We start from the raw sequence: 12,712 nt of genomic DNA on the forward strand, positions 1-12,712 counted from the left end.
GTATTGACAACCAATATGACATGCTTCCCTTACCCCATTCCTCGTGTCTTCCAGGCTACTATTTCTGTTCCACTTGGAAAGCCTCCACTGAAAGGCTTTATATGAGCAACAACAGTGACAGTCGTAGCAAACAATTAAAGATCTGTAACGGTTTATCCTGTACTAATCTACAGCTAAACCCTGCATGACCACTGCTTTCCTTCCTTTCTTAAAACAAACAAAACAAGAAAATCCACAGATAAGCTGTATTTTTATGTTGTCTGTCATATTGCATTTCCAATAAGATATCTCTGTGTATGTCCTCATTTTGTTTCTGAACCTCTTACAAACAGAAGTCAAATTAGCATTCATGTCACGTGTACTATGCCCTACGACCACAAAAATTCTAAGACACTTGTGTTAAAAAATGTTATTTTGCAGGATTCTTGTCTCCCTTGGATGATATCCTGTAGTGTTTGAAACCAAACTCATTGTTTTGATTTTAGGTATTAACGTCGGGCCGGTAGTGGCTGGAGTCATTGGAGCCAGAAGACCACAGTATGATATCTGGGGGAACACTGTGAATGTTGCCAGCCGGATGGATAGCACTGGAGTGCAGGGGAAAATTCAGGTGAGTGCATTCTGAGACAGTTTTGCAAACTTCACATAACTCCTGTTTCTATATGTGGTGACCTTTTTGAGACCACTTAGAAAACACAGCCTCACTTGATCTCGTGGTTCTTATGAAAAGGGCAACGTTATCCAGATGATTCAAGCATCAGAGGTATAGTTGTTTTCCATTATCTATGCTTCACTGCTTGGAGGCAATGAAATCCTTATATAAATCATTTCCCGTCTAAAGAAACTGAGTTCTTGCTGCATTGCACACAGTTGGAGGCAAGCCTGGGAACGCCAGCACCGCATGGGCCAGTCCTTGTGCTGTAGGAATTTTGCCTGAATAAGGACTACAAGGGAAGGATCTATGTCCACTTACATCCTGCTGCATTTTCTGTAGCTTTAAAAATTCCTTGGACTCTTTGGATCAGAGAGGCTACACAGACGAAGAACATTGTTGTTCTGTTAGAGCTTGGCTGGAAGCAATGCTGCACCTCTCAATGTCTCAATGGACTCTTGCAGCCTTTTATCCAAAACACCTGTCTAGTCTCCAGGGATCAAAAGTTCTTCCGGAGTAAATTAACGTCACTGGAACTGATCCAGCTTGCAACAGCGGACAATTTGGTAACACATTTCTGTTGGACCAGAGCTTAATCTGGTCGCGTAATTATTCAGCTTAAGACCAGAAGTTCTTCTGCTTAGATTCCAGTTTGGTCAGCGATTTGTAATGCCTTAAGAAAATTCTGTGTGAGCCCCAGTGCAAGCAGCAGGTGCTGATTCATTCTGCTTAGGCATATTTCATGCCAGAGAAGTACAATGGAGACGGGTGGGCCGTTCTAGGATTAATCTTACATGAACAGGAAAAAACTAATAGGTTGTTTTTTTTTTCTGTCCTCAGGTGACAGAAGAAGTTCAGCGGATATTAAAAAGGTGCAGTTACGAATTCGTGTGCAGGGGTAAAGTCAGTGTAAAGGGAAAAGGTGAAATGTTGACCTATTTCCTGGAAGGAAAGGCTGATGGAAATAATTCACAAACACGGTCTTTAAACTTAGAGCGGAAAATGTACCCTTACGGGAGAGCAAACATTCAAACAAAATTGGGCACCAGCTGTCCATCGGTGTCCTCAGTTGCTAGCTTTACTGTAAAAGCTGGGCTTGGAGCAGGTCAAGCGTCTGCCACTCACGCAAATCAAACCCTGCATTACCTTCCTTCTGTGCCAGCTGTGAAGGAGGCATAGAGCAAAGGAGATTTGGTTGTGCCATTTGCAGTGAACCTGGAGAGCAATGGTTGTCTGAATTTTTACCAAGAGATCAGAGGTCATAGGCTGTGGCATTAACCAAGGACCACTACAACCCAACCAAAGAGAACTTGGGGACTGTGTAATGAACTCTTGGGATGGAACATATAAGGGCTAGAAATTCTGTTAGGAAAAGTCAAAATCTGATTTTCTGGAAACGAGGAATATTTTCTTGGCATTTTTAAAGGGTAAATGAAAAAAAAAATGAGATAAACGTGCAAGCAATTATTTATGTGTGTGTGTATATATATGTTTTAATCTATATATGCACATATACAAACAGTCTTACGTAGACTTAATAGAGATTTATAGAGATAAACATAAAAATATGTATTTATTTACACATCCACCTGCAATGACAGAGCAAAGAGATTTCTCTTTCTGTCATAGCTGGCATTGTTGGGTCTGGGATCAGAAAAGCTGCATTCAAGCATGGAGCATGGGGCAGCTGGAGACTCTCCAGGGCTACAGCAAGAGTTAAAGAAACTGTGCTCCCAGTGCGTGAGTTAAAGCAAAGAGAACAGCGTTCATTGTGCTGTCAATGGCAGATTTATGACAATTAATGAAGATTCAGCTAATTGCTAAACCCTATGTATTTTTTTAAATTCTCTTTGCATGCTCCAAAATCTTAAAGTAAAAAAAAAATATTCCAATTTAAATGCATAACACTAGGATATGAAGTCGATAAACCACAAAACTTAAAGATTTGGCAGAAGAACAATACATATTCTTTCCTTTTTTTTAAAAAAAAAGGGTGGTGGAATTCAGAAGTTGCTGCCTCTTCACAGGTCATTCGACTCTGTGCAATGCAGAGGACCCACCCGGCAAGCACAGCAATATGCTTATGCAATATAGAAACATTCCTTTATGTACAGTGCTGATTTTATTGAAGAGCAGAAGGATGGTGTTATTTCAGGCTTTTACAAACAGCACAGATCCTGTGGCTCAGCCCCTGGATTTAGCTTTACCTTTCTAAACAGCTCAAAGAATAGTCCTGTACCGGTGACAAACACGCCATTGCTGTCTTGATGACATTTAGAGGTTTTGCCAACATAGTTTTATGTCTTAATTAATTTTTAAATTTATGCCACAGTTTTATTATATCTTGATTCAACCCGGGCTGTCTCTTCAAAGCTGTACAATTATAGAAAGCTATAATTCTGAGGAACAAACACAGTCCAACTTTGCCCAAATGAGGAGCACGCTGGTAAACATGCCAGGAGAGTGGGGCCTGCTCTTGATCTGCATAAAAGGGAACAATTTTTGACTGCTTCTTCCTTTAATGCAGCCCACACCCTATTGTTCATAGTTTCATCTTGAAACGCTGATCTGGATGGGAAATGTGGAGTGCAGCTCCGTCCTCAGAGTGGCTGGAGGTCACGCTGTGGCATGACATGTGCTCTGCTGACAGGTGCCATGCTCTCTGGATGGGGATGCTCCAGCTGGCCAGCCTCACTGCTTTCCAAAGGAGAAGTAAAACTTTGCGTTGCCCAACAACATGCAAAACTTCCTTTTAACTAAAATAAAACAAAACCAAAACCCTAACAAAACAAACTTGAAAAACCCACCCAGGACTTGCAGTAGTTGTCCAAATTGCACAGTAGAGAACTTAGGTGTACTAGATGTCATGTTTCCCTTTGGTGGGCTTATTTTATTACTGATTTCAGTGGAAAGAAGATTCTGAGCAATTCCCCTGCCATCAGCATTGGAGCAGTCACCATTTGTGTGAAAAGTATATGGACAAACACCCTGTCAACAGATGCAAATGGTTAAAGAAATGCCGCAGGTGTTTCTGTTCTCCACGTAGCCGCATCAGGCTGCTGCGGGACTCCAGTGGTTAGCAGCAAGGTTTTCAATTAATTTTTATGTGCCCTGTCAGCTAGGTGCTTCATTACAAAGCTAGCAAAATCAGTGTGGTGATTAAAGTGACTATAAAAACCTGAGAATTGCTTCCTGACTGTGCTAGGTGTATGCATCCTGGCTGGTCTATGGAAAGGCACTGCATTACTTTATCAACCTAACAGCTATCCAGTTCACAGGTGTTCTTCCAGAATAAGTTAAATCTGATTTTAAGGCACTCAAAGCCATTTACATAAATACATGTAGAGAATACACATTTAAAAGAAAAAATATTTACATAATTAAATTGAGTATCCATGTAAAGCACACTATGTATTTATGTATTCTAGTAGGTTTGTAAGTCATCACACAGGTAAGTTAAATATTTAAGCAAAGTGGAAAGCATTATGTGCAATAGCATTAATCACTCAGTTCCTCTCACAAAAAGCCGAAGTGACACAATTTTTGAATTGGTGAATTTGGTATCGTTTCACCGATAATAATAAAACAGTATTTTTACATGTACTGTAACAGCATCTTCAGATCCTGGCAGTAGATCTGGTAGCACGTGAACACATAGACCAAATACAGCCATTGACCCACCTCAAAAGCCTAAAATGAAATTAATTTGTTACTTTTTTAGTAGGTCCATGATACAGGCACATTGCCATCATTGCTTTTATCACTAAATAGACAGCGAGCAGAAATTAATTGCCCTCTGTGCTAATATTTTCCAGACTGTTCTCATTCCCAGACTTATTGCCAGACTAGTCCTAGAGCAACAGCAGTGGAAGGTCACATAGCAAGGTAAATTTGGAGTATTCATTTTGATATTTTAGAAGATTAACAAGTGCTATAGAATTACTCCAAAGTTTTTCTAAGCCTGAGCCTCCTCCCCAACAGCCAAATGAGGCACGTTGATTTTTGTAAGAAAATTTTCCATGTTGAATGGGAAGGACCAGACAGTCACAGTCCATTGTCAGCCTCTCATGTGGCCCTTTTGCAGGAGCTCTGTGCCTGTGGAGAGGTTGAGTGGAACAGCACGGCCTCTTGGTACTGCAGCCGGCATGCGTGTGCCAGATCACAGCATCAGTAATTGGAGTCAGTTTCCAGACTTCGAGTCCTACCGTTGACATTTTTCATATCTTCGTTGTGGTGGTTGTCGCTGGTTTTACTACGGGAGGGAACTATATTTTACTATGTAGCCCTGGACTGGGCAGTACAGAATCACAAAGGAAGTTCAGCCAAGGCACAAATGAGTGAAAAGCCACATGAAAATGATAGGCAGTGCTCAGCAGCCTTCCCAACAGGGAAAACTAAATGCCCGTTGAAATCATAATATAATGAAGCTGTGCTCTTGCCTTTATGCTTTCCTCCCTCTTCATATCATTTCCCCCCATTTTCCTTTCCTGTGTACATTTGTTTTATTTCAGCTCTGGTGTGATAGCTTTAAACGACAGATTTAACCTCTCTGATCTTCTGCCTTCCTTGGTATGTTCATTAAGTTTTATACATGGAAAGAGGTAGTAGCAATATTTCCGATAACCCCGCAAATGCACATTTTCTGCCAAATTCGAGGAGCTTGTCATCAAATGTGGGTTTTTGGCAATTGGCTGAAGATAATACGTGGCCAGCTCCAATATCCCTGATAATCATCAGAAGGATTTCCTTGGATTTCTGTGGGATTTGGGTTGCATCCGCCTTAATGCATGCAGTTGTCTTTCCTATCTTGCATTTATTAATTTTCTGGTCCAGCTCTGTAACTTTTGCCTGGGTGACCTTGCTGTAGCACCAGCGAGGAGTCGGTTCTGCCCCACAGTAACCAAAATTCACTGGCGTTTAGCCAAGGTCAGTAATTTGTCGCGTTGTGGCGTTGTGGGCAGAATAGCCTCCTGCGCTTCTGGTCACTGCTCTGTGCATCTGTTAGCGTGAAACACTGCACAGGTAGGGACCCTACCACAGAGCGATGCCACTTCGGCACGCTGGAGTCTGTCAATAGCAAGCACAATATTTCACATCAGTTTGCACGTTTTCTCTTTCAGATAATAGTAATAATCAAAGTCTTTTGTTCTTTATATAAGGAGATACGTATCGGAGATCTTCAGACTTCTCTGTCTTGGGAGCAAATTTCAAAGTGTTCCTACACTACCTTTACCTTTAAATGTTTGGGTTTTTTAATTATTATTCTCCGCTGAGATTGCAGACTGGCATTCAGTTGGATTAGTGGCTAGATCTTTCCAAACATCTTCCATCTGCATTCACTAGAAAGCTATTTCGTCCAGCCTGTAAGATGTGGTGGGCTTTTGTCGCTGCTTCCTGCCATGGCAAGTCATGCTCCCTTGTCTTCACTAAAACACGCGCCCGTTCTCCCTTGCTTTCTCTAGGTGAGACTGAGAGCCAAAAGCTTCAGCTCATTAGGGCTGAATCTGCATCCCTTAAGTACCCACAAGGCCTGCAGAAATCACCAGGAGTTTAGCATGCTTATGAAGAACAGGAGTTGAGCTTCTGTAGGCCAAGTTCTGCTTTGGGTTACAGCGACAGCTCATGTCGGTCCTGAACTGAGTATTTTACGGCACTGTAACCGAGAGTAGGTCATGCGCCTCAATCTCTTTCACGCTTTTGCCCGCAATTTATCTGTAAAGGCAAAAGCGAGTCCTTGGGAGTCACTGTTCAAAGGGAAACGGTATATGACCTGTGCCATTTCAGTGCTTTGAGGAGTCTGAACACACTAGTAAGTAGCGTGAATCATTTTCATGTGTTGAATTCCTGCTTGTAGCAGACACAAAGCATTTTCTTTACATCAGCAAGTTCGGATTCTGTACGTGTTCTGCCCAGGCAGGAGGACTATTTAGCCATAATGTTCTTTCGAGTTAGAGTTTTGTATTACAGTGAAAACCAACATTTTTTAATTTGTGATAAACCTGTATTATAATGCCTTATTTATTTTTAATCTTGTACAGTGTTATAAAACAACAGAGAACATTGGCCTTTCATGTATTATTCACTTTAAAAGATGTATTGTATTATGAAATTTTGTAAATAGTTTTAGCTCGGACAGGTAATTGCATGTACACTTGTATAGAAAGACGCAAAAAGGCACACTTTTAACAAATGTTAATGACTTTTGTAAGAGACATTTTACATGTGCATGGAGATTATAAATCTTTTGGAAATGGATGTCCTTTTGCTTTTCCTTGCAATCTACTGCATGCCACTCATGCCTGACTTCAGTAAAACAAAACAAAACAGTAAGTTTTCCTAAATGTTTTTGACATATCACTTCTGGCACAAAGTTAAATCCACTAGTTGCATGTGCGTTCAGCAAAGCAAAATCAAAATGCAAACAGCAAATAAAGAAGAAAAATAATTTAATGATTGTGATCTGCCAACCTCAGTGTTCCAAGATCCATACTACAGTATATGGAAAGTGTTATCAACATCTATGCTGTCTTCATAAGGTACCTTCTGGTCATTAGAAGCAATAAACTCTACTTACTGTAATATAAAAAGTAAGCAGATATTCTAGTTCATAATGGTGTAATATCTGACATTCAGTGGGTATTCTCTGATACTGCATTTGATGTAGTATTGTCATCAGGAAGGACCAAGTGTCAAATCCATCATTGCTGTATGCAGGTGCAACGCGATGGAAGGTAAAGGAGGTGAATTTGGCCCATTGATGTTACCCAGAGTATATTTCTAGTGTAGTAATAAGTTATTGTATGTGCAAAGTACACAATGCAAATAGATTGTTTCCCTAGATACATACATATGTGTATATATGTATGTGTATATATATATATATAAAAACTAATTTGGTTGCCTTATTTTTGTTAGCTTTTTTCAACTTATTTTCCAAATAACTTCTATTGCTAAGCTGAAAGTATTTACCAGAACTATTTGGAGAAGGTTCACTGGGTTCTCTGGCTTTGAGCTGTCTGGGTTCTGTGCTGATGCTAGTCCTGCTCCCGCTAAAGCCACGCTTACAGGGATGCCTACCCTAAGCATCACAGCCCAACCCGCCACTTGAGGTCCGTGCCAGTTAGCAATGTTGGAATAAGAAATGGGTATCTAATCCTCTAGCTGATTTTCCCCCATCTTGCTGCTGAACAAAACTTTAAATTCTGGAGGTATTTTACATGTGTCTTTTTGAAGGTTGTCATTTCTGTGTCACTACAGTTTGGGACTACTCTTCAAATTACTTATGTAATTGCTGTATGATAAATGAGGAGTACTGGAGGAGCATAACACTGAGGTTGGTGGCAGAGGGAAAATGGTGTGGACTGTGAATACTTTCTACTCTGTATTAATAAGGACTTCTTGCATTTCACAGACTTGAGCTGATTTCATAATAAGGCTTTGAAATCCATTAATTTGTTTGTTTAATCAGGTGACTCTGGGGTTAACTATGCAGTACAGCTTCTGCAAGTACTTCTGTCAAAGTAAGTTAAGGTGTAGATTCATACAACATATCCCAGCGGCCTGCATACAAGAACCACTACCTTTGTACTGATGATTGGCTTCGTACACTAGTTAAGGGTTTCTGACAGTCATAAATGAACTTGTCTCAAATTCAGTGGGTCTTGCATCTCAGTGTGGCATAATTGTTGTGACTAATGACAATCTGGACTCTGTTTCTCAACCCCAACTCTGTTGATGATTGGCTTTTTTCAGAACTCTGTGTAGGCTTTTTTCAGCTCTTTGTTCCTTTTAATCCCATCTCTTACTGAGTTTTCAGGCCAAAGCTCAATCATGAATAAATGTGTAAATGTAAATAAATGGGGGGAAAGTGCATCTAAGGGAGGGCTGCCTGTTGCTCTTTAATTACTCTCCAAAACGTCACACTTCTTGGGTGGCCTGGTGTGACATAATCTGATTGGTACAAGGACAAAAACAGGAAAGGGGGGGGGGGTGGGGGGGTGGGGGGGCAAAGTTTTCAGGAGTACAAAATAATTAAAAAAATAATAAAAAAGAAGAAGCTTGTGAGATAGCAGTGGCAGAAAGAAAGGGGTGAAAAGCCAGTACTCCTGCAGTCATTGGTAAAGCTCTTGGTGATGTGGGACAGGTCTTGAGTGCCTGAGCCAGCAGAGTACTCGACCAGATTCCTAGTGAGGCAGAAATAAGAGTTGTGTTCAACTGCGTGGCCAGATCCATTTGGAGTTTTCGTGTCTGTTCACATTCATAAGTGTTCAAGACCTCTTGGTGAACTGCTTTCAGAATTCCAGAAGGAATTATTCAGAGTTGTTGGGGGTTGTCACCTTTAATGCCTATTTTCCAATCATGAAGAAGCACCTTGAATTTTGAATTAGTGTTGGATAATGTACATAGCCTATGCGCTGGAAGGACTTGGTTTTGCTTGTGCCTTAACTGCATGCTCGAGGATCTGCTTCTTTATATTAGGAATCCCCATTTTATGCCTTCTGTGGCATCAGATGTGTCACACCTGCATAAAACTGAAGGAACAAACAGTGCTGCATCACTGTGAAGCTTTTTTACTACTTCCTTTCCTACTTTGGTTTACTACCAGCACAGCTATGTGGGTGTGAGAAGCGCTCCAAGTGCTTATGGAGGAAGGCCATAGGCAGGTACGTGTGTGTCCAAGCTAAATACGAACAGATTTCCTAGAAAGCTCAGCACATGCAGTGAGCTGAGTTCTGCAGAAAATCTGTCCAGATAGTTTGGAGCTCCTTTGAAAAAGCTGGCTGCCTTCCTCTTCAGATCAGGCTTACACAACATGTTGATTAAAAACATGCTTACCTACAGCTTGTAACTGCACTGCCACATTGGCTAGGGGTAGGTTAGCCTGCCGGTGGTAAAACGGCTAACAGTTCTCATTGTGGGCAAGGCTAAGGCATGCTTTGATTACTGCAGTTGTGCACACTATCGTGTCTTACTTTCAAGTGCCTGACCTGCTGCTTTGATCCTAGACCTGTCAATGGTGGCATCAGTTATGGAAAATTTGAACTGGCACGTGGAAGTTGTTGAGGTGATTTCTCATGTCTTTTCCTCCTTGGTGCACATGGGTGCGAAGGTTGTCTGTGCTTATGTGTCAAATGCCATCCAAGCGATATAGCAAGAATTTTAAGTGAAATGTAGATGAAGATGAATTGTCTGTGCCATCACAGAATTGCTTCATGATAATTACATTTTTGAATTGTTACAGTAAAACCCCTTTTTCGCTTAGAATTCTTGCTTTTTTTACAGTAACATTACTAGGGTTCCATTAAGAAAAAAATGAAATAATGGTGTAACTCGCTCCCATTTACAAGTACAATTGTCTGTACAAATTTGGACTTAGGGAAAGCAAATGGCGAGTTTCTTTTCTGCATTCAAGCCTCTGGTTTTTATGCAGAGGTAGCTTTGGAAAATGTTACAGAATATGGTAGGAATGTAAGTAATGCTTTCAGAGCTACTGGTTACCATTTCAGAGCAGTTACCATTTCTAGCGTAACTAACCCAATACAGAGAATTCTAGAGCAGTGATATTATTTTCAGTGAAATTATGACAGAGGTTAAAAACCTCTTCTTGGAAGTTCTTTTTACATTATATACTTGTGTGTAGATTTGTCTGTGTGCAAATCATCAGTTTGTACACGGAATGTGGATAGTGGTCTGAAACAGTAGCAATGCATGCACGTGTCAGTTCCAAGCAGATTCAGCCAACTTTGACCCATCTCTTAAAATCTCTGCCACTAAAACTTGTGCTGCAGCTCACATCTGTCTGGATTTTATCCTGCTGGTTAGTCCTTGTACGCTCTGTTGTCAGAACGTTAATTTTTGCCCTTCTTGTATATGTCCATAGGTTCTGCTTGGAAATGAGATATTAAGTATTTTTCTGATCTGGTAATTGAAAAGATTTAGAAGTGTATGTGATTCCTTCTTTTTGTAATGAAATGTTCAGCAGCCTAAGGTAGGAGGCAAAAAACCCCAACCACACGGAGCACGTATTCTACAATCGAAATTGGTCTGTCTACACATGATGGCACAGTGTTCACTGCAGGCTTACCTGTAATTTTAAGCATCCTAGAAATATTTAAATGTAGTAAATGCTATGGCGCTAAGAGGAAAGGAGCTAGGCATGCCTGCCTGCCTCTTAACGCCACGTAACTATTCTTTGGACATGAAAATGTGACCTGCAACTCATAAAACATTGCTTCTTAAGGGATCGATGCCCCCTGCCACCCTTAACTCGCCTTCCATTGTTCAGTGCCATCCCATTTTTTTTGCAGGCGGTTACTGTCTGCTCAGTCCTGCTTACCATCTCCCTCCCCGGGTCCTCCACCACGTGGCTGGTAATCATCTTTTTCAAAGAGAAAATATATTTACAAAAGCAGATTTTTCATATAATAGGTGTTTAGGAGAAAAGAAATCGCTTTGCCACAGCGGGGTTAGGAAGTGGTATGTGTGACAGCAGGCCTGAAAGGATGAGTGAAGGTCCCCAGTGGCAGGAACGTGGGCACCAGCAGCTGGCAGCAGGCTGGATAGCCAGGCTTAACCCCGCCAGCTGCAGGCAGAGCAGCATCCCTGCTCCTGTCCCCAGAGAAGAGACACAGATAAGCAAGAGGGGGGAGATAGTCTTAATTCATGTTCCCTAGCAGTTTACTAAACATGTGCAAACCCATTTCAAGGGTAGTCATGTTCTCTGTGTCTGGATGCCTCTCTTTATTAAAAAATAAGAGTAAGCAAAGGTACAGTCTTGGGGTTTTATAGGGCTGGTTGAATCAAAGCATTCAGTAAGACCATGCAAGAGGAGTCTTAGCTGCTTAACCTGCAGATTTTTGCAGCAAATTCTGCATTGCTTCCAAACTAACTTGAATATTCTGCTTAGACTTTGAAAAAAAAATAATTATTTGCATCAGGTAGAGATACTCCGTTCCTCAAAGGGAAAACCAAATGTATTCTTCCTTCTTTTTGAACAGCATACGAGGTTTCAGAAGGTATTTCAGTCTGATTTACAGCCTGGTAAAATCGATGGAAATATTAACTTCAGTGATGGTTGAGTTGTTAGATCAGGCCTTATTCTGATGCCTCTTCCTCTCCTACTGATGTCAAACGGGGTGTTGCCAGTAACTTCAAAGGGACGGGGAGGAGGCCTACTGTATCACAATAGAAACAGCTATCGACATAGATAAATAAAATTAACAGTCCTAACTTTAAGGAACGAACTAGTAAGTTAAGATGTCATTTTTTCAACTATTGTAGCCCACTGAACCTATAAATAATTTTTATATCTATATAGCTATACACTATATATATATATGTATGTATATACATAGTACAATACAATAACTTAACACTGGGTAACTTCTAATGATAGATTTGCATTAATAATACGGGTCTATTTTTATGTAAATAGAATATTGTAGAGTATCTTCCAGTCTTTTTCAGGATTGTTAAATTGAGAAGAGCAATTGAATATTTGTCCTATTTTTATGTTAAAAAGTGAATGGACTGAAATGTTAAATGTGAATGTAAATTTCTTATTGCAACTTTTATACTGAATGTTTGCACTATTATAATTTCTGGAATCTAATTAAAAATAAAGAAAAAAAAGTTGCTTGAATAAACAGCTGTTTGAGATTGTTGTTTTGGTTTGGCTGGTTTGATTTTTAAATCAAGTTATATTCATCATTCTATACCAAGCTGCCTCTCAGAGGGTCCAAATGCAGCTTCTCAGCTTTCAGGTTGAGGACATGCATCGAGCAATCCTGCAATTCTACTTTCACAATTGCTTTGAACTGAAGAACCTTGTGGGAGCAATTCAGCTCCCTTGTGAGCCTTGTTGACTTTCTGCGTTGACCACAGTGGAAGCGAGCCTGGGCCAAGTGCTCCAGCCATTGTGCAAGCAGAGGAAAGTAAACATGTGCAAATACTGGCCGCATAGACCAGAAGTTGGGGAGGGGAAGTTCATCTCTCATGTTCCACAAGCCAGAAATAATTGGCCGACTTGGGCCGAGTGTAGATTGTGTCGGCAGTTTCTAT

At 40.7% G+C, this 12,712-nt stretch overlaps 1 protein-coding gene across 1 annotated transcript in view; it reads left to right on the plus strand.

Annotated features, from left to right (window-relative positions):
* The window catches only part of ADCY1 (adenylate cyclase 1), a 154,275-nt gene extending 141,962 nt beyond the window's left edge, over nucleotides 1-12,313 (plus strand). Inside the window, exons 19-20 of the mRNA XM_055709109.1 lie at nucleotides 486-610; nucleotides 1,493-12,313. Coding sequence (XP_055565084.1) covers nucleotides 486-610; nucleotides 1,493-1,831 — 464 coding nt within the window. The 3' untranslated portion in view covers nucleotides 1,832-12,313. The remainder of the gene's footprint in view (nucleotides 1-485; nucleotides 611-1,492) is intronic.
* The last annotated feature ends 399 nt before the right edge of the window (nucleotides 12,314-12,712 follow it).

Source organism: Falco cherrug, chromosome 4 (assembly GCF_023634085.1).
Source record: "Falco cherrug isolate bFalChe1 chromosome 4, bFalChe1.pri, whole genome shotgun sequence".
NCBI lineage: Eukaryota > Metazoa > Chordata > Aves > Falconiformes > Falconidae > Falco > Falco cherrug.